General features: G+C 52.3%; 2 protein-coding genes across 5 annotated transcripts in view; one reads left to right on the forward strand and one right to left on the reverse strand.

The window, feature by feature from the left end:
• The window catches only part of SYNPO (synaptopodin), a 56134-nt gene extending 37842 nt beyond the window's left edge, over positions 1–18292 (reverse strand). The window contains exon 1 of the mRNA XM_079145971.1: positions 18168–18292. The gene's annotated coding sequence lies outside the window, so the exon portion shown is untranslated. The remainder of the gene's footprint in view (positions 1–18167) is intronic.
• On the forward strand, positions 8–20861 carry LOC306664864 (uncharacterized protein). Of its 4 annotated transcripts, none has more exons than XM_079145989.1 (4): positions 9–557; positions 2776–3111; positions 15238–15425; positions 19835–20861. In XM_079145989.1, exons 1-4 carry the CDS (start codon positions 519–521, stop codon positions 19878–19880), a joined length of 609 nt encoding a protein of 202 aa, XP_079002115.1. In that variant the 5' UTR covers positions 9–518; the 3' UTR covers positions 19881–20861. The 4 variants fall into 4 exon arrangements, 1 of the variants encoding a protein (XP_079002115.1); XR_013764821.1 differs by lacking the exon at positions 19835–20861 and adding an exon at positions 16340–18175 and having other exon boundaries at positions 14–1725; XR_013764819.1 differs by lacking the exons at positions 15238–15425; positions 19835–20861 and adding an exon at positions 5540–6462 and having other exon boundaries at positions 8–1725.
• Positions 20862–21162: the final 301 nt, after the last annotated feature.

Genomic DNA, 21162 nt, shown 5'->3' on the forward strand with positions numbered 1-21162 from the left:
TTTTTTTTTTTTTTTTTGTACTGGGAATTGAAAACCCAGGGGTGCTGTATCACTGAACTACATCCCCAGCTCTTCTTATTTTAAGACTGAGTCTCACTAAATTGCTGAGGCTGGCCTCAAACTGGCAAGCCACCTCAGCCTCCCAAGAGACTGGGATTACAGATGTGCACCTCTGCACCTGGTTCCCAATGCAGCAATGTTCAGAAGTGGGACTTTGGGGAAGTGAGAGCTCTGATCTCATCTGTGGTTGAAACCTTGATGGATTTATGATTGGATGGTATTATTGGGAAGTAGTGGAAACTGTACCTAGAAGAAGGGAGTGGGTTCCTTGAGGCTGTGCTCTCGAGGACTCTTTCCCATACCCTTTTTCTCTCTCTCTTTCTCTCTCTCTCCTTTCTGACCTCCTGGAGGTCAGCAGTTCTGCTCCACCATACACTTTCTGGCATAATGTTCCAGATGTCTTAACACAGGCCCAGAGCAATAAGACCAGCTGATCATGGACTGAAACCTCTAAAACCATGAACCAAAATAAAACTTCCCTCCTTCAGTTTTCTCAGGTATTTGTCCCAGTAGCAAACAGCTAACCAAGGCGGTGCACCATGATGTGCTTATATGCTCAGGATCTGAGTTTGACTTGTGATGGTCTCTGAACTTCCACTTCTCCACCTTTAAAATGGGTATTGTAATATAGGTTGATCATCCCTAATCTGGAAATTCAAAATCCCAAACATTCCAAAAAAATAAAACTTTTGGTGGGGGGCGGGGGTGGGGGAAACAGGATACCACAAGTTCATATTCCACACCTGACCTCATGTGGGGGTCACAGTCAAAACATAGGCACACTAAAAGTATTGTGTAAAATCTTATTCAGGCTACATGTGTATATGAAACAAAAATGAATTTCAGTTTTAGGCTTGGGTCCCCTCCCCAAGATGTCTCATTATTTATATGCAAATATTCCAAAATCTGAAAATAGCGGAAATGCTACTGGTTCCAAGTTTTTCAGATAAAGGATACTTAAGCTATCTCTCCAGGGTCACATTGAGGGTTAAACTGCCTCAGTGTTACAGTGAGGTTTAAATGAGAAAATGTATGCAGAGGACTGAGCACAGTTTCTAAGGCATATCTTTGTACATTTTGGCTATTCTCTCATTCCACAAAAAGTTCTTAAGCTCTTATTCTATTTCAGATACCATAAAAATTCGTGGGGATATAGTGAGGATAAAGAAGATATGGTACTCGGGCTCATGAGCCTTAGAATCTGGTGGGAAGAGCTGTGAATGATAATAAGGACAATAATAATAATAGTACGATTATTTATAAATGTTAAGAGTGATGAGAGTCAGCAGAGAAGGGACATAGGCTTCCTGAAGGGATGGATGGGAGAGGTACTTGGGCGGAAGAATTGGCCGGGGCTGGAAGCAGATGGAGAGTGGGTGTGGAGGAAGGGGGAGGAGTCCCGGATACAGTGCAGGTCCCCAGCTCTGGTGACAGAGTGATTTTGTTAATAGAGATCAGGAATACACGGGAAGGAGCTGGTGTTCAGTGGAACATGGGAAGGAGCTGGTGTTCAGTGGAACAGGGAGATGAGATTTTTTTTTAATTTCCAGGGAAGGTGAGCAGTGGGTTCACGGATCAGGGAGAGTTCCAGACTGGGATGGAAGGTTTGGAAAGCATTTGTGGAGGCACAGAGCGGAGGCAGGCGAGATCCCCTAGGTTGAACAGGTAACACTTAAGACAGGGCTCAGGGTCGATTGTGCTTGGAAGGAAGCCTTGGAATGAGCAGGACCCCATGGTTTAGCTGTGTGGACTCTGGATCTCATGTATCCTGTTGGAAAATGGGGAGAGAGCCACATGCCATGAAAGTCTGTGGACGTGAATGACCTCAGGAACTGGACCGACCCTCGTCCCTGAGCAGAGGTCAGGAGCCCCCGCCCACCGCAGCAGGCTGGGTGGAGGCGTTGGCTGCTGGTTGGGACTGTGCCAGGAAAGCATGGTAGGCAGGCGGGGAGATAAGTGCATTACCAGGCCCTAGGGCAAATCAGAGCCAACCAGGGGAAAGGCAAATATACGTCAGTCAGAAAGATAACCAGGCACCTGTTAGAGCAGCCGCTACAGCAGGAATCAGGAGGAAGCAGACAGCCTGTGCTGGGGAAGCAGGGAAGCTCCCAGTACTGAACACATCCCCATCCCGGGTTACACACTTAGGTTATTGCCGTGAATTCTCACAAGCCTGGAAGACAGGCACTGTATTATTACCTCATCTCAGAGGTGAGGAGGTTGAGGCTCAGACAGGTAAAGCAACACAGCCATTGAGGGACAGGGCTGGCACTGGAGCCTAGTTGTGTCACCCTGACGGTAAGTCTGGAGCCAGGGACAGAGGAGATGGCAGCAGGCCCGCAGTCCTCTCCTGGAGCACTCTCACTCACCAGCTGCTGCCACACATCTCGAAGATCTTAACCTCTCTTGAAGGGCTGGGAGATTTCTGAAGAGACCTAAGTGGCTGTGTGATCTTGGGCAGATGGCCTTGCACTCTGGAGTCAGTTTCCCCAAGGGCACAATTTGGGGTTGAGACAGACGGTGCTGGAGGGGCCCTGGGCTCTGGTGTTGCAGGATCCCATGATTCTAAGCTCTGGAGTCACCCACCCCCATCACCACCAGAGCCAGATGGCAGGAGGCAGAGGGAGTGGGTGAGGGGAGGGGGCAGGGCTCTCCAGCTCCCTGCAGGGGCCTCGCCTCACTCTATCCCTGCTTCTGTTTTGCTGCATTTGACAGTGGCCACGGTTTCCAGGAAAGAAGAGAGAGGCGGAAAAGTTAACTTTCCGCCACCCACACAAATATTTTTGGCTGGCGTCGTCTTCAGGCTGCCAAGCCAGGAGGGAGGGGTTGGCAGGAGCACTCCAATTCAAGCCTCCCTCCCATGGTGGGAGGACTCCCAACCCTGCTGGCGGGTGTGGGCAGGCCCTCCACGGGCCTGAGCCCAGGAACATCCACCCTTGGTGCCCAGGACTCAGTGATAATGGTAACTGCCACTTCCAAGCATCTGCAAGGTGCTGGGCCAGCCCCAGACCTTGTACTCCTGTGAGGCAGGTGGATGAGCACTGTCTACAGGTGAGGAAACTGAGGTACAGAGAGGAAACCATGGGGGCCAGGGGTAAAGCGGGGTGTGTGACTCAAGTTCGCTGGAATCTGTGCTCCTACCCGCTGCTCTCTCTGGCTGTGAATTCTGTCTCCAGGGACCCCCATGGCTCCTAAGGCTGCTGAGCTCGGATGGCAGGCCCATCTGTGGGAAGCAGTCTCCTCAGTGGGCAGGAGAGGACCACCTCTGACCTTGGCAGAAATGGGAGAGCGGCCTTCCAAGCCTGATTCCATTTCTACCCACCTGCATACCTCTCATCTGACCTTGGACTCTAAAACTCCTGAACTTTGGCAATCAGGGCTGGTAGAGTCATGGAGCTGCTGCTCTCATCTCAGAGGGGAACTCTGAGCCCAGGTTATATAAGGCATGGCTCTGGAACCCATGTTCCAGTGCAAGAGGCCCAGTTGAGCATCAGATGCCGCTTGGTCTGAGGGCCTGACCGGACATTCTGGGGCTCCTTCTGTTGTTGGCTTGTGGATGGGTGGGTCCAGGGATTGTGGCCTGGGACCCTCACATTCTTTCCACTGCTCCTTTTGGAGTGGGGGAAAGACACTGCTTAGAGTCAGACCCAGGTTCTAATTCTAACTCCACCATCCGGTGGCTGCCTGATCCTGGGCAAGTGCCTTATTTTTCTGAGCTACAGTCTCTCTGCAAAATAGGGTTTAAAATTGGGCCTGCTTCCCAGGGTTGTTGCAGGGATTAATAGAGAAAACATAGGCTCATTGCGGCACCTGGCAGGGAGTGAGAAGGCACTGCTGTGTGCTCACCTGCTGGGCTCTGTGGGCGCCTGGGAAACTGCTCCTTGATGCACAGGCTGCACAAGGCAAGGTCCCGCCTCCCTCAGAGTCCCCACAGGCCTGAAGAGCATGTGGCTGCAGAGGAAGCCAAAGGGAGAGAGGGACTCAGAGTATCAGGGCACATGTAGGTACATGACAGGGGTCAGGACATAGAGTCCTTGTTTTATCTCTCCCATTGCCTCGCTGGGTCATGCTAGGGAAATCACAGCATCTGATTCCACATGTAGAAGACAAAAGTAGGCTGAGAGGAGAGAAGTAGTCCAGGAAGACTAGACAACTCAGTTCTTCAAAGTCCCTTCTGCCAGAAGTCTCCCTACCTGACCTCCCTCCACCTGCAGTTTCTTCCTCGTCTCTATACTATTATAAAGGCAAACCCATTTTCCCAAAGTGCAGCTCAGAATGTGTTGCTCACCTGCTCAAGAGCATTCCATGGCTCCCCACTGCTCACAGAATAAAGTCAAGTTGCCAAAAAGGGAAATGTGAATTTAAAGGCAAATCTCGTTATTCTTGATTGAGGGGAATGAAGGAGGGTTTCCTTAGGAAGAATACCAACCAAGGCCCAGAGGAAACAAGAAGGTAGGGCCACTGGGCATAAATCCAGAGAACACACAGGCTTGGATAGACTGAGGCAGCTGCATGTTTGAAAGAATGAATTAGGATTGAGGGAGAAGGGGGCCAGATCATGACAGACTTCAGTGACCCGGACTCTCTCCTGCTGGCCCAAGAGACGACCTCGGGAAGAGCATTGTAGGATTGGGGAACTGGGCAAGGCCCGTCCCATGGGTTGGTTCTGACAGCAGTGAGGCTGTAGCAGATGGCAGGAGGCTGAAGCAAGGGCTGGTGTGCAGGGTTTCCTGGGAGAGGAGAATTTTGAGAAAGCTCCTCAGCAGCTGGCACGGTGCCAGGCACGTAAAACAATAACGATGATAATAGCTGATGGTCATGAAGTGTGTATTATGTCAGGTGCTATTCCAGACACTGAGTATGCGTGAACTCATCTGATCCTCATCACGAGCCTGGAAGGAAGGTGCTATTATTATCCCCATTCTACAGATAAGGAAGTCAAGATTCCAGACCTGCCAAGCTCACCCAGGGAGCAAGCGGCCAAGTCAGGCTTCACATCCTGATCCTGATTATCCGGCTCCAAATATCACTTTTATCTACAAGCCTGTATTATCCCAGCCACAGAAGTTGTTACTGAATGAATGAATGAAAGAAAGGATGGATGAATGAGCGGAAGGAGGGGAAGATGGAAGGACGGAAGAGAGGGAAGGAGGGAGGGAGGATTCCCTCCAAAGCCTGGTACATGGTCTGGCACATTGTAGGCACTTATTAAGTGAAACAAGGAATGTGTTTGGACCCAGGGGGCAGCTGTTTATGTATCCCATGGTCAAAATGATTGTCCCAGGGAATGGGGTAGCTCAGAAGAGGTTCAGATGGCTCAGGGAGCACCTGCCTTCCCCCCACTGCCAGCAGCAGCTTTAGCCTGAGGTTGTGCGAGGAGCAGTGTCTGGCCTGTCCAGTTGTCCCTGCCACCAGAAAGAGAGCTTGAGCCTTCCTCAAGATTCTAAGCTGAGAGGACGTTCCCTTTTTCTCTCCCCAGGGAAGTATGGGAGGCGGGGCAGGGGCTTCCTTCCAATGGCACCCAAGGTACGAATTCCAAGCCCTTGCTCACACCAGAACTGCCAGGCAGGAGGGGGTTCAGCCTCTGCCACTACCTTGCTGTGCATTCTTGGAAGAGTCACCTCCTGTCACTGGGCCTCTGTCTCTCCAGTTGGAAAAGGCCTTGGCCCTGTGGCTGGCGGGAGCAGGGGCAGCCAGGGTTGCTGCTGCTCCTGACTCCTCCCCGCACCTGCCCTGTCCCACTGTCTTCCAATGGGTGATTTCAGTTCAAGAGGGATATGCAAGGGGTGACCCCACCTTGCCAACCCTACTCCTCATCCTGCAGGATGAACTGAGGGGTGCTGTGCTCTCCCCTTCTGTCTCAGCAGCCTTCAACAGCATTTGGCAGCCCAGCCTGCTGTGACCTCTCCTCTTCTTCCTTCTTCTCTCTGTTCCTGTCCACTTCCTGAAGCAAAAGGGGCTGGTGTTGGATGGGAAGTCTGTGAAGCTTGGAGAGCTCAGGGAGCAGCAGGAGGGTGGCACAAGGGTGCCTTGAGGGGCCCAGAACTTCCAGCTAGCCCTCTTGGTGGGCTCAGGAGCTGTGAGTGTCAGCCAGGCTCAGTTCAGCCTCGAGATAGCTGAGCAACTTTGGATGAGTCACTTCATCTCAGTGAATGTCAGATGCCCTCTTGGCAGCACGGGGACTCAATCATTCATTTATTCCCTCGTTCACTCAGCACGCACTCACTGAACGCCTGCTATATGCCGTTGCTATTTTCAGCGCTGGCAGTACACAGTGAACAAAAGAAAAAGAAACCCTGCCCACGTGAAGCTCACATGTTAGTTGGGATGAACAGATAATAAATAAATAAGAAAGCATATCAGATGGTGCTAAATGGCATGGAAAAATAATTAAGCAGGAAAAAAGACCAGGGGTGGGAGGGTGGGGGGTGCTGTGGATCACTACCATAGAGGAAACCGTGAGAAACCTCCACAGATGCCTTTCTGGGCTTTGCTTGGCATATGTATTTCAAGTTCACTATTATGTTAAATTATCATATGCAACTGTAAAAAACATAAAATCAATATTAGGTAGCAAACTCAGAAACATAAGCCCTGCAAATCCTCAGGAGGTGTATTTCTTTAGCTACTATGCTGATTATACAATTACTTGCCACTATAGAACCTCCTTGTTCCACTATGACTATGCTGACCATTTAGGACACGATTTTTTTTTTTTTTTTGCAATCTGTATATAAACATATCATTTTACATATTAGCATTTTTTTCCTTAAGAATATTCTCTTCCAAATTCATTAAATTGATAGGGCATCTCCTGAAGAATGGCATTGTACGTCACTGGGAAAGTTAAGTAAGTGCTCAACAAGATGCCAAGATTGTCATTGTAATGACTTTGGTGAAGAGATGGCTCAGACACAGTGAGGATGAGAGCTGCCACCTGTTGAACATGACCGTGTGCTGGGCACTGTACCCATGCACAGTGTCAAATGTGGTCCTGTTTATTCCTCACAGGAGTGTTCTGGGATTACCTACTGCTATTCCCAATTAACAGATGAAGAAACAGACTCTCAGGGAGGTGAGACTTAGCCCCTATCCAGAGCAAGGAAATGACCAAGCTGGAACCTGAAGAGTGCCTAGGACAAGGGGCGGTCACTGGGGGTCCACCCAGGGTTCAGAGAGTGGCCACCTCACACGGCACAAAGAACACCTCACTTTGGCATGACTCTGCCACACCTTCTACGACTTTGTCCACATCCCTCCATTCCTGGCTCACTGTGACCCCCACCATACAATCACAGGGCTGGCCTTGAATCTTAAACTCCTCTTCCACCTCAGGATTGCCTGTGGAACCTGGCACCTGAGGACTCGAGCCCGATCCAAATGGACTCACGGAATCCAGTCTACTCACAAATCAGCTAAGTCCCATGCACGTCACATCTATTTCTGCCCTGCTGGGTTTATAAATACATGGGCTAGGGAACCAGCTTCAACAGAACTGGAGAAACTGAAGTCATGGCTATAAATACAGACCTGAGGCTAACTGGGGTCTGGTGGGTTGTGGCAGGTCCAAGGCCAGCCTGGGAAAACACACCCAGGGGTCCTACATGCCGTCTCATCTGCTCCTGGCCAAGGAGGAAATGGAGGCCCAGATGGGAGGTATTTGTCCAAGTCCAGGTGTCTGGTGAAAGTCAAGGGTGGGCATGAAGCATAAGACCCCTGACTCTGAGCTATTCCCAGCCACCCTTGCCCTGCCCTATGGACTCAAATGGGAGGTAACCCCATTGGAAACACAGCAGGATAGTATGAACTGAAACTTTTGCTGGTGCCGTATTTTATCTGTTGTATATATTGGGATTCTCAAATATTTCATTAGCTAAATGATTCTAGATAAAAAATCCAGAAAATTCCTAACCATTTCTCCTACACACCTGATAGGACTGGCGCTACCATGCTGGCTCCACAGAAAATCTCTTCCCACCTCTGCACCTTGGGACATCAGTTGGTAGCTTCAAATAGGCTATGTTGGGAGTAGTTACACCATGGAAATGGGCAGATGACACAAATCAAGGCCCTTGTTTCCCTCTAGAGCACCCGTTGTAGTGTTTATCAGCACAGCACTGGTTAAAACCCTGGCCAGTGACTCCCTAGCAGGCTCCTGTCCTGGAGGTCTGAACTTGAGCCAGTTTCTTTACCTTGCTGATCCTCATGGGTAATGGGAACTCTGACCACACCTGCATCACACCTATTGTGAGGGCTACCTAAGCGTGTGCCCCCAAGGGTTAGCACATAGTTCCAAACTTGCCCACACATTAAAACCACCCAAGAATCTTTCACATGTTCCAAAGCCACAGCCACACCCAGATGAGTTAAATCACAACCTCTGGGAAGAGGATCTGGCCATTGGCACCCTTCGATACTTCCTAGGTGATTCCCATGGGCAAATGACTTTGGGCACCACTGGCTATTTGCAAACACTCCTCGGCCATCCTAGGACCCTAGAGAGAAGGGGAAAGTGCAGACCCCATATCCAGGCTCCATTTATTAATTCATGAGGTTTCCATTAAAAAAATCAGTATTAAAGATGGTGGAGTTTTTTGTTTCTCTGATTGTTTGTTTTTGCCCTGTTAAAGTCCTTGCTTACTGAAGGCATGCAGGAACCTAGGAAGGAGATGTCTTTGCCCCCTCCCTTGCAGCTGTGGGCCTGGTCACCCCTATACCCCAGAGCAGATGGGCCATAGGAGGCCTCCCCAGGAGGCCTCGATTCACGTGACACCTGGCTGGCCAGTCAGGGATATGAGGGGCCTCCATCAGCCTCTCCTCCCCTCTTAGAGAATCAAGCTTGGGCTTCTCAAACCACAGACTAAAGGTTCATGGAGTCGGCTCAGCCTGGGAGACATCAAGCTCCTGGCTTGGAGGATTAAGAATAGGGACATCAGTGTACAGCTTATGCCAAGGGCTTGGCACCTTGACCCAGCGTCTCACTGGCCCAACAACAACCAGTGATAAAAATAATCATACAAGTGGATGACATTTATTGGGTTCTTCTTGTGCACCAGGGTATTCCATAGTAAGAACCTTGAAAAGCAATAAGGTGTGAAACTGTGCTGTCCACAGCCACATATGACATAAGCACTTGAACTGTGGCCAGTCGGAATCATGATGTGCTGTGCATAAAGAATACACACATATTCCCAAGACTTAGTCCATAAAGGACTGTTTAAAATGTCTCATGAATAACTTTTTAAAGTTTATTACATGTTGAAATGATGTTATTTAGTTTTTAAATAAATGCATTATTAAAAAATGATTTCACTGGCTTTTTATAAAACCTTTTAGTGTGACTGCTAGAAACTAAAGTTACATATGTGATCACATTATATTTTGGTGCATAGCACTGGTGTAGAACCCAGGAGGGTATGTTCTCTGATGCCACACCCTGGGCTTCAAATCACATTCTGCATTCTGTCACCAGCTGAGAGAATTTGGCAGGTCATATGACCCTTGCCCCTCAGTCCCCTCATCACTAAGAGTTGGATAGTAATAGTCCCTACTCCTCACAGCTGTAGTTTAAGTGTGCTGGGCATGGAGAAAGCACCCGATAAAGACTAGGGCCAGGGTCAGTAGCACACACCTGCAATCCCAGAGGCTGAGGCAAGAGGATCACAAGTCCAAAGCCAGCCTCAGCAACTTAGCGGGCCCTAAGCAACTCAGTAAGACTCTATTTCTAAATAAAATGTCAAAAAAAAAAAGGACTGGGGATGTGGTTCAGTGGTTCAGCGACCCTGGGTTCAGTCCCCAGTACGAAATAAATAAATAAGATCAGGACCCTGGACCACATAGCACTAGAAAATGATTTCCTTGGCTGGTCCCAGTAGATACAGAGCTCCCCTTCTCTGGGGGGGAACAAGCAGAGCCTGGGAAGGTCGTCCTCAGCCTTCCCCAGGCAAAGTCCAAATAAGGAACCCGGGAGGCACTGGGTGATGGTCTTTGAGGATGGTGTCCAGCAGCCATGCCAAGTGGGAAGGCGGGTGTCCCCGCTGGGTGGGCCCTCCACTCATCCTCCCTCGCCTGCCATGTGCCCTCTTCCTTTCCCCCGTTTCCATTCCATCCAGATGAGCATGATAAACGCCTTTAGGTGCCACTGGGCCAGCATCCCTCAGGACACTGTGCAGAGGACAGAGGGAAGGCAGCTGTGCTCCTGCCTTCAACGACTCTAGCAAGGACAGGAGGCCATGAGGCAGGGACTGGAGTGTCTGTGATCAAGGTGGAAGGTGACAAGAGCTGCGAGAAGCTACTTAACCTCTGGCCTCGGTTTCCCCATCTGTAAAATGGGGCTAAGGACAGTGCCGGCTCCCAGGCCCTGTTGTAGAAATGAAACGAGAGGATGCAGGAGAAGCAACAGACACCGCCCCAGGTCCAGGGTCGGGCTGGGGACGGCTGTTTACTCCATTCCTCGCGGGTGGTGCCCTATTGGTTTCCCCTGCTGTCCATTCACTGGGCAAGTGGTTCCTGAGTGTGTACTGCAAGCCGGAACTGCTCTGTGAGCTGGGAGCCCGGGCAGGGCCTGTCCTGTACTACAGAGTGCTGGGAGGCTCCCGCCATGCCGGCTGACGTCAGAGAATGAAAAGCACTCCAAAGGGGATAGGGCAGGAGGAGACTGTCACATCCCCTCCAGTGCAGCAGCCACCGGGTCCCTAGACCTCCTTGACTGCCTGGCCTCCAGGAGGCACTTGGAAGTCCACGTGAACAGATCTCAAACAAGAAAGGCCATGGGGTGTGGGGAAGTGGGGCCGATTCTTCCTGGACACCTCCTCTGAAGGGGGAATCCGATTTTCAGTCCTTTGGTGACCTGACAGGCTGGAGCCAGGAGCCAGGGCCGCAGACCTGGTTCTACCACCTCCTGGGAGCTCACCTCAGTTGCCTCAGTTTACCCCTCCGTAAGGCGAGGGGTAGACAAGGTGCTCACCAAGGGTTCCCCAACTTCGGAAGCCTGTGGATCTCCCCTGCCCAAGACCCTGTCCTGGCCCTGGGGCAGGGGGAAGCAGCGGGACGGGTATGTGAGCAGGGGCCATGAAGCACACAGGGACTTGAGCTGGCAGGCATGTCCAGGTCGTCATCGTCAGCACCAGGCCCGGAAAGAGCCAGAAGTCGGGAGACACTGACTCAAGGCGGTGAAACGTCGGGTCAAGTCTTGGAATCCCTGTCATTCAGGCACCCAACCTCAGCTTGCTCATCTGTGGGTGGGGGAGCAGATCCAAGCATTCCATCTGTAGAATCCGGTTTTGTTTGTTTGTTTTTTGGTAGAGGGGAATTGAACCCAGGGGCACTTAACCACTGAGCCACATTGCCAGCCCTTTTTTGTATTTTATTTAGAGACAGGGTCTCACTGAGTTGCTTGGAGCCTCACTAAGTTGCTGAGGCTGGCTTGAACTCGCAATCCTCCTGCCTCAGCCTCCCGAGTGGCTAGGATTACAGTTGTGCCCCACTGTGCCCCAGTAGAATCCCTTTTCTTCTATAAAGGTGAAATTTCCCTCCTGGCAGATCCCCACCCCTGTCGCTGACAATCCCTTCTTCAGGGGATGTCCAGAACAACTCATCTCTCTTCTCTTTTTCTCTCTCCCTCCAGTTAACCCTCAATACCCTCACCTATTCCACACCAGAAAGAATTTTCAGAGCCCTTTGCATCCTGTTCACAGCCCCCTCTCTCAGTTTCTCAGAAGTGAACTGAACACAACATTCCAGGAAAACCAGACCTGCACAGAGTATGACAAGACCATCACCTCCCTCCTTCTGAGACTTCTACTTTTATTAATGCAGCTAACATCAAATTCATGGTTTTTCTTTTTTTTTTTTTTTTTCCTTCTTTCAACAGTTACATCCCTGGTGGATCTTATTATGCTCCACAAAGACCTCACCGTACAACTGGCATTTTTATGCCATGTCTTCCACATTCCATACCTGTGTGGTTGGCATTTTTAGCCCAACGGGGGACTTGATAAATATTTTAGTTAGTGTGACCCCCTGCGGGCAAGGACTCTCAGTGGAGACAGACTCAATCCTATCAAAAGAAGAATTCCCTCCCCACCACACACCAGTCCGAAATGAAATAACGGGAGGGAAGTGTGTTTTGTCAACAGTTACCTGACTTACTATTAAGGAAGCTCAGGACACACTTGTTGAGGCAATGTCTGGTGGAGAGAAGAGACACTGGTCAGGTAAGGTCCAAGGGCCAGGTACAGCCCTGGGGCTGGGGCAGGTAGAGGAGAGCAGCCCATGGCAGAGGCTGCAGGAGAGGCCTGGGGTGCGGAGGCTAGCTCAAGCCTGAGGGTTCCGCCCCCACCCCCACTTCCCCTGCCACTCTTCTTCACTGAGCCCCAGCTGAGAGGACACCAAGACATCCTGTCCTGTTCTGTCCATGCACTGTGACCAAGGGCAGGTCACTGCCCCCCTAGCTGGGCTTGGGAAAGGTCAGATTCTATTGCTGCTTCACAGGGCAGGGCCATGACAGAGGTGAAGAACTGATCCCCGAGCAAGAGACTGGTGCCCCGGAGAGTGGGGCAGTGGTCAGTGTGTATGTCTGTCCACATCTGGGTCTGTGTGTGCATGTGTGCACTGTATGTATATGTGCACTGTATGTATCTGTGCATCATTTTTCTGGTACCCTGCTTTGGAGTAGCTGCTAAACAAACTGTGAAACCCTGGGCAAGTTTATTTCCCTCTCTGAGCCTCAATCAGGGCTAATCTCAGTGCCCACCTCATGGGGATTGTGAGGATTAAATTAATCAGTATCAGTGAGGAGTTAGAGTCTGGCCCAGGGTGTGCTCAGTACCTGGTAGGTGTTCTGGTCATTGCAGTAAAGGGGTTGATCTGTACAAATTGTTGGCACAGAGGGGCTGGAGGAAGTTGAACTAGAAGGAGCTACAGAGCCCCCTGTTCTGGCAGCTGCCCTCTAGCACGGAGCTTCTCTGCCATGTGTCTGCACGGGTGTATGTCTGTGTATGGCTTTGTAAGTGCACGTGTGCATGGTATGTATATGTGCAGATATGAATCTGTGTCTGCGTATCTGCATATGCATGTGTCTCTGTTTAGCTGTGTCTGCATCTGGGTGTCCGTGTACACATGCCTCTGTGTCTGTCTATATGTGTGTCTGGGCGTGTACCTTTGTAACTGTTGTTCTGTGTGTCTGTGATTGTGTGTGTGTGTGTGTTGTGTGTGTGTCTGAGAATGTGTGTATGTGAATCTGTGTATATCTGTGTGTATCTGGGATGTTTGTGCATCTGCATGACTGGGTATAGCTCTGTGTTTATGTCTTTGTGCGTCTCTGTGTATGTGTTTGTCTCCGTGCGGTAGTGTACATCTGCGTGTGTGTGACTGTGCGTGTGCCTACACTCGCGCCGTGGGGCTGGCTGGGGGTGGCCCTGGTGGTGGCTCGGCTCTTCTCTGACTGCTTTCCTCCTCTCCTTTCTGGTTCCCCTTTAACCCATTGCTGCTTCCAGGGGAGCTGGGAGGGAGGAGCTGCCAGGGAGGTGCTAGGTGGGGGCCTTCCGCCCTCTCTGTGAGGTCTTCTCACCTCACTTCTCTAGTCCCCGCCCACACAGGTCCCCTCCCTCGCTGAGACTCAGTTTCCCTAACTTCCTCATTCTCTTCATACCCTTCAGGTCTGACCCTGTCCCCCTGTGCCTGCTCTTGATGATAATGAAGAGCACCCTCATGACTACCCACCAACCCAGGAGGCTTCAGGCAGAACAATCCAGGAGGTGCTTTGGTACTGTTTATGGCATGATCTGAGACCCCAAAGGGCTCCACTGGGGGTCCCAGGCCAGAGGCTCTGGCTGCCTGGCCTCACTGCTGACAAGGGCTGAAGCCCCACAGGGAACTGCTGGAGGGGATCAATTTGAAGGGCAAAGTCGTCCGGGTCCCCGCTCAGCTGGTGTTTGCTGAGCACCTAGCTGTGTGGCCGGAGGTTTTGTGCCTCTCCTACCCATCCCCTCATCCTGCACGGGGCTGGCCTCTCCTACCTGTCAGGAGATGCTCATCTCCCTCCTGAAGTCAGCAGAGCTAACGGTGGGCCTGATGGCTCAGAGCATCTGTTTACCACGTGCCAGCCTCAGCATGTGCCAGGGCTTCTGTACTGTCCCCTTGTGAATCGTCATGACAACCCATTTCACAGGTCAGGAAAGCAGAGCTCAGGGACATGCAGAGGCCTGGTCAGCCCACAGCTGCTGTCTGTGTGCAGAGCAGGTTCACCTGACTTCATTTGACTTTTTCTTTCTTCTTAACTCAATGGCAACCTCTGTTTTCCTTTGCTTGTAGTTGAAACTGTCACCCGTAGAAGCAGTGTGACTTTATAGGACACTGCTTTGTCACCCTTCCACACTGCCCTCTACCAAACCCAAGAAAGAGAAATCAAGAGGAAATCTGAGGAGATGGGGATCCAGACATCTCTGTGGTGGGTCAGCTTGGAACTTGAACCTCTGCTCATTGGAACCCCACTACGCAGCCAACTGAGGCTGGCATATTTGTGTCACGGTGGCGTGAACAGTTTCATCTTCTACAAAGGATGTTTCTTTGGAAAGGAGCTGCCCTTTCAGCTCCTGTCCTCACACTCCCTGGTCAGGCAGACCTCTAGAACAATGATCCAGCTGCCCAGGGCATCATCAAGCACATCTCTGTTTGCCCTTGGCCTTGGGTGTAGCTGTTGGTGGTTCAGCGGAACTCACAAGGCCACCGAACTATTAAGTTCCGCAGTCAGGGACTGTGCCCCGACCCTGGCCAGCTGCTTCCTAGAGGTTTAAAATAGCTGGCATGGGCCCCAGAGGAACCTGGGCCTAAGGAGTATGGACGACTCCCATGCTTCAGGGAGCCCAACCCCAAAACTCACAGGGTTTTTCCAACTAGAGAAGGCACTGTCTAGAGGAATGAGAATCCCCAGGGCAGAGCTAGAGAACCACTTCAGTCTCATCAAGGACAATGACTCCTGAGGTCAGAGAAAAGAAGGCCAGAGAGGGTAAGGAGCTTGCCCAGGATCACACAGCACATTAGTGGCAAATTTTAGATGAACCTAGCCCTGGGCTCCTTATTCTGCACCTGCTACCTCCTCACAAAGGGGTCATGAATTCATCCCTGTCCAAGAGTGATATTCACATCTTTGAGCTTTTACATCTCTGTCTGTTACAGGATGAGACAAGAAAGAACAGTTCCAGAAGTTGCCCTTTCAGCAGCAGAGCAGAGCAGGGCTCCTCCAAGGACCTGGTAATAAAACAAATCACCAGTGAAGATCCCTATACAGGCAACCATCAAGAAATGAGAACAGCAACCGTGACTGTACAGGAGGAGAGGCTGTGTCCTCAAGGGTGGCAGCTCAGGTGAATTCAGCCCAGAGAAGTGACTGGGGTGCTCTGCTGGGGTGGGAGGCACAGTCCCCATACCCTCCAGTGCACCCAGCTGGGGCAGGTCCTGGATGGGCAGATAGATTACAGCCAAGTGGCCAGGGAGCCCAGGCTGAATGGCAAGAAAGGTGGAAGCCAGGGTGGCCTCACAACTACCTACCCACCCCTACAGTTCAAAGCACAGCCGAGGCTGACAAAGCACTTAAAAATTTAACTTAGGGAACACTCTCTTTCCCAAGCTCCCTGCCTTTAACCTTGGGTATCTCACCCCCATCTAGAGTGGGCCCATCTTTCCCCTGGCTCTGCTCATACCGCTCCCTGCCCCTTCCCACAGAGCACATGCCACACACATACAAGGTGGCAACTGGGTTTTCTACTCTGTAATCACAGAATTACCGGGCTGCTAATTTGTGGGGGCAAAGAGACAGTCTACACAGCAGATCGTATCTCCTGGCCCTAGACAGCCAGAACCAACACTTTTTTTGGGGGGGTGGGGGTAGATACTGGGGATTGAACCAGGGGCACTCTACCGCTGAGCCACATCTCCAGTCCCTTTAATTTTATTGGGCATGGTCTCGCTAAGTCACCCAGGCTGGTCTTGAAATTGTGATTCTCCTGAGTCAGCCTCCCCAGCGACTGGGATTACCAGTGTGCACCACCACACCCAGCAGCAACGCTCTTAGGAACGTTTGAAATGGCAAAAGCATGAAGAGAGCCCAAGGCCCAAATGGACAGGACCCAAAGGACCTTCTTCTGGTCCCTGGTCTTCATTCATTTGAGTAATTTAAATCTACTCACTGGTGTGATGTTAATGCCATGTAGACATTTTTCCCCTAATGTAGGTAAAAGTCACACACATTCCTTGTTAAAATGAAACTCGCCATCCACAGGGCACTGTGCACAAGCTGCTGGAAGTAGCTCAGAAACACCATCCTGGCCAACCCTGCCACCGCAAGAGGGGAAAGAGGCTGGGATGGGAAGGGACCTGTCCACACCCAGAGCAAGGCAGCGGCAGGGCCACCAACAGAACTGGCTCCCGGCAAGGTTCATTCTTTAGGGAGAGATGGCTCCAGACTCGGGTCAGCCGGGCCCCTCAGGAATGATCCCATTTGCCAGAGAACCTGCGCACAGCCCCTCAGACTTTCCCCTACTCCCAGGAATCCCCCTCACGGGTCTGGACCCTCCCTGCTCCCGCCTGCCACAGTCTCCCTGACAGCCATGGGCAAGTTGTCCCTTGCTTGGGCTTGGTTTCCTCACCTTCCAGAGCTACAGAGAGACGCCAAACTCCTGGAGGGAGGGGACAACCCTGAAAAACAGGAAAGCAGATGAGGAAGACGGGGATGTTCTCACCCGCTTGCTCTGCTTCTCAGCTTTTCCCTCTGGGAAATGGGTAGAGCCCCCGCAGGTGCGAGATCGGATGGGGCTGGAGGGAGAGGAACGAAGGGGATCGTGGTGGGGGGCAGCTCTGAACAGGGGTCCCTCCCACTCAGCGGGGCTGCCGCCTGGCCTCCCCCCTGCAACCACAGACTCCCAAGTCCCAGATGACAGGTAGGCGTCCACCTATCACTCGTGCCACCGGAGGCCAGGAGGGAGGCCACACCGGCCCAGAGAATGGGCAGGCTCTCCGACCTGCAACTGGGTCACGTACGTGCACGCGTGTGTGCACACACGCACCTCAGACACACACACACTCCTGGACACGCTCTCCATTGTACAAAGTCAACGACCCCAAGCTGCCTGCGCAGCCCCTCACCCACTCTGGGGCACACAGGGGGCCATCTGCATCTCTCTCCCCCCAGTCCCAAGCCCCAGGCCTGGCGGCGTCCTTGTCCCGCTGCCTGGGAGACACATGTGTTTTCAGTTAGCGGCAGAGCGGGCACTTCCGTCCCAGCCAGCGGGGCCCTGCCAGGGCCCCAGCCCCACAGAAGCCCTCAAGAAGGGCCACCTCAGCCCTCACTCCCCACTGGCCATCCCAGGGACCTCTTGGTCCCTCTTCCCTAGAAGACCCTGCTGTCCCTTCCTGCAGGCACCCCTCACCTGGAGCCGGATTCTGCACCCACTCAGCGGGGACCGGCTGTGCCCAGCCTGAGTCCACGGCTGCCCGGCTGCCCGCCGCCTGCCCGCCAGCCTCCTCACTCCCGCTCTGTCTCCAGCAGGCTGGAGGGATGGGAGGAGGGCAGGGTGTCAGGGGGCGGGCGGGAGGGAGGGGAGGGGGCGTGTGGAAATGAAACTTTAATAACAGAGCCCCTTTTGTTTCCGAGCATATGGGATATTTCATACATACTGAAGACATTAGCCGTCTATATTTTTAAGGGCTCAGGCTAAAGGATGAATAAATACAGCCCATATTCTGCTCAGCAAACACACATGCAGGGCGCTGACTTCTGGAGCATTTCAAACCCAAAGAAAAAGCCCCTGGTGACACGGGACACTTAAAAATAAATATGCTTCCAGACCCTCAGGCTCGGCTAGCCCCGTCTTGGAGCCACCTGGAAGCCTTGGGGCTCCTTTTCCCCCAACGGCCCTCACCCCCCTGCCCCTACACCTTCTGCTCTATAGTGGGAAACAAGTCCCTGGATTCAGCTCCCCATCCCAATTTCCCTTTCCAGGACCCCAGACCCCCATTGGATTCCAGAGTGTCAAGGTTCCAAAGAGCTTGGAAATCTCTGTGCTCCTCATTGCAGAAACAGGGGCCAAGGCGCAGAAAGGGGCAGGGACTTGCCTGAAGTCACACAGCAAACAAATCAGGATCTTGGGCCAAGGGGCAGTGCTTCTTCTTTCAACAGGAGAAATCCCTCACTTCCTCACCTCAGGGGTAAAGGTGGGGAGACCCCAGGGCCTTGGAAGGAAGACCAGCGTGTGGGCTGGGAGTGTGCCCGTCTGCCTTTCCCACTGGTGTACTGCTCTGGGCACCCCCCAACTCCAGGCACCCGTCCAAAGATGACGTCAGCAGGGCTGGGAACTGGGCCGGCCCCAGGAAATCCCCTTCAGGCCGGCAGATCCCAACAGGCCTGGAGGCCTCAGGTGCAAGAACCTCCTTCCCTGACAGCTCCACTCCTGGTCCTCTGGTGCCCTCCATCTGTCCTCCAGGAAGGAAAACAGAGGCCCAGAGAAGAATGGACCTTCAAAGTTACACAGCAAGACGAGAGCAGGCACAAAATTAAACCCAGATCTTCAGGCCTATGTTTGGGACCAGGCTTTCTTATTGAACAGGTCTCCAACTCCCTCCAGCTGGGACCCCTTCCTCCTGGTCTGCACAGAGACCTCCCTGCCATGTTTAGCCATCCTCCAGAGGTGGCTTCAGCTCTCTCCTGTTCGAATCCAGTCTCTTTTTACTAACTGTCTAGCATCCATTTAGCTAAGTGGGTAGCACAGTACTTAGAAAGTGTTCATAAAAATCACAAACCCTAGATGATGACACTATTGATTGAGTTTCTGCCATGACTAAGTCGGTGCCCAGTACTGGTGCTGCAGGTTACCCTGTGACCAGCCCACCCCTCCCATGCTCACAGTGCGGAAGTCAGCCTCTGTCTTCACGGGTGCTGCTCAGGGACCCTGCTCTCACACTTTGCAGTGGGTACTGCAGTCATTCCCATCAAGGGCAACTGAGGCTTAGAGCAGTTCAGAGCTCCTCAGGCCACAGTGGTGGTGAGCGACAGGCTGGGCCTCCAGCCAGGTTCTGAGTCCAGAGCTGGTGCACATGACCTTCTTGTGGCTCACTTATTGCTTGTCCCCAGCCCTGGGCCTAAGACTGCAGAGCACCCTTCTGAGCCTCTCTACATTTTTTCCCCCTTTGGCACTGGAGATTTAACTCAGGGGCACTTAACCACTGAGCCACATCCCCAGCCCTTTTTTAGTATTTTAGAGACAGGGTCTCTCTGAGTTGCTTAGCACCTTGCTAAATTGCTGAGGCTGGCTTTGAACTCACAATCCTCCTGTCTCAGCCTCCCAAGCTGCTGGGATTACAGGCTTGCGCCAGCGCCCAGCTCTCTACATTTAATAACACTCTCCCAGCCTGCCAGGCAGAGCACCCCCAAGCCCTCCATGAAAAGGGGCTGGACACCTGGCTTTTCAGCCTCTTCCTGCTGCTGTCAAGCTGTGAGTGGTCCCTTCTCTGAGGACCGTTTTTCTCATGGATGAAGTAGAGAGAACCATTTCACTAGCAAGGATCATACGATGCAAAGATGTGAGAAAGGCTTGGTCCGGTACATGGTGATTTCCCTGTCTGGGATCTCATGTTATGGATGGATCCTGGCATTAAATTCTGTCTAGGTTCCAACAGGCCCTGACTGGCCTCCTTGCCCATGGGTGGCCCTCCCTATAACCTGCATCAGCCCCCAGAGCCAGCTTCCTGAAGAAGCTTTTCCATCTTGACACCCCAACAGTGAACCGACAGCGGCTTTGGTTGCTGCAGGACAACTAATGGACTAGGGGAGCCTTCAAGACCCCTGTGAACTTGGAACCCACCTCAACACCCTCTCTTCCCCACCCAGACCCTCTACCCATGTCGGCCTGGCCCCTTAGGCCTCCAAGGACACTCTGCACTATCACCTGCCTGCCCATCCCTTCCACCTCTGTCACCAGCTCACTGTTGAGCAAAGTCCATGAACTTTGCAGCATGGATGTGGAATCTATTGGTGAAGCTCAGAGGCTTTTCTAGAAGCAGGGATTCTCTAAGTTCTGGGCTGGGTTCTGAGTTAGGAAGTTTTCCAGGCTAAGAGACTATAGTCTTGATGTTAGTTTTTTCATAAAATAATAGCACTGCTACTGGTGGAGCACTGATTCTGCTGGCACCGAGCTAAGTCCTCTCGTTCCTGACCACCGTGTGGAAGCTGGGAGGGAGGCTACACTGCCTGCCTGAAGCCTGCCAGCCTGCCCGCCCGGATCTGGTATCCAAGCCTCACCCCAGGCTCCAGCCTGTGCTCTCCAGTGCTGCAAGACTGACTCTGGGTCAGCATATTCTATCCCCAGTGACAGCACCAGTCCCTGGGGCGTGAGACTCGACCTTAGACCCCATTTCTCCCTGCAGTGGAGCTGAGCACGGTTTTGTTCTGAATCGTCATGACTGAACATGCTCTGAGCTAAACACGAGGATGATGCTGGGTAGACACCCAGATGGAGGCAGGGAGCGTGCTCCCGTCCATGTGTGCATGTGCGCATGTGCGTGGCTTCCTCGTGCTGGCCAGTCCCACCTGGCCTACGGGGAGCGCATGCCCTCCTCCTGGAAGGCATTGGGCATTCTCAGGCATGAGCCTGACGTTTTGACCCGCTGTCTCTTATCCAAGCCAGGTCATCCCTGCTAAGGCAATCTGGTGGTCCCCCACTCCCAGAGGCCACCATATTGGTGCTAAGTTGAGACCCGGTCAGCAGTGCACTGCAGCTTGCATTGCTTGGGCCCCTGGATCCTCCTCCCTAAGCTGATGGGGCGGGGTGGGGGGGGGGTGTGAGAGGAGAAGCAAACAGCTATGCTATCCAGGAAATCAGTCCTTGAACTAGGGGCTCAGAGTAAGAGGAGATCTGGTCACAGGAAACCCACTGTCCCCCACTACTTGACTTAGCAGAAGCCACAGGAAGACAGCAGAGTGCTAAGATACAGCACTAGGTCCCAAGCCCTCACTGTCTCAGCCTGGCAGCACCAGCCTGACCACCAAGCCTCCTGTCTAGGGTTCAGGATGTGAATGGGGACATGAAGACCACCACCACTTGCAGACTC

The sequence above is a fragment of the Sciurus vulgaris genome (assembly GCF_902686455.1).
Source record: "Sciurus vulgaris genome assembly, chromosome: 6".
NCBI classification, from domain to species: Eukaryota; Metazoa; Chordata; class Mammalia; order Rodentia; family Sciuridae; genus Sciurus; species Sciurus vulgaris.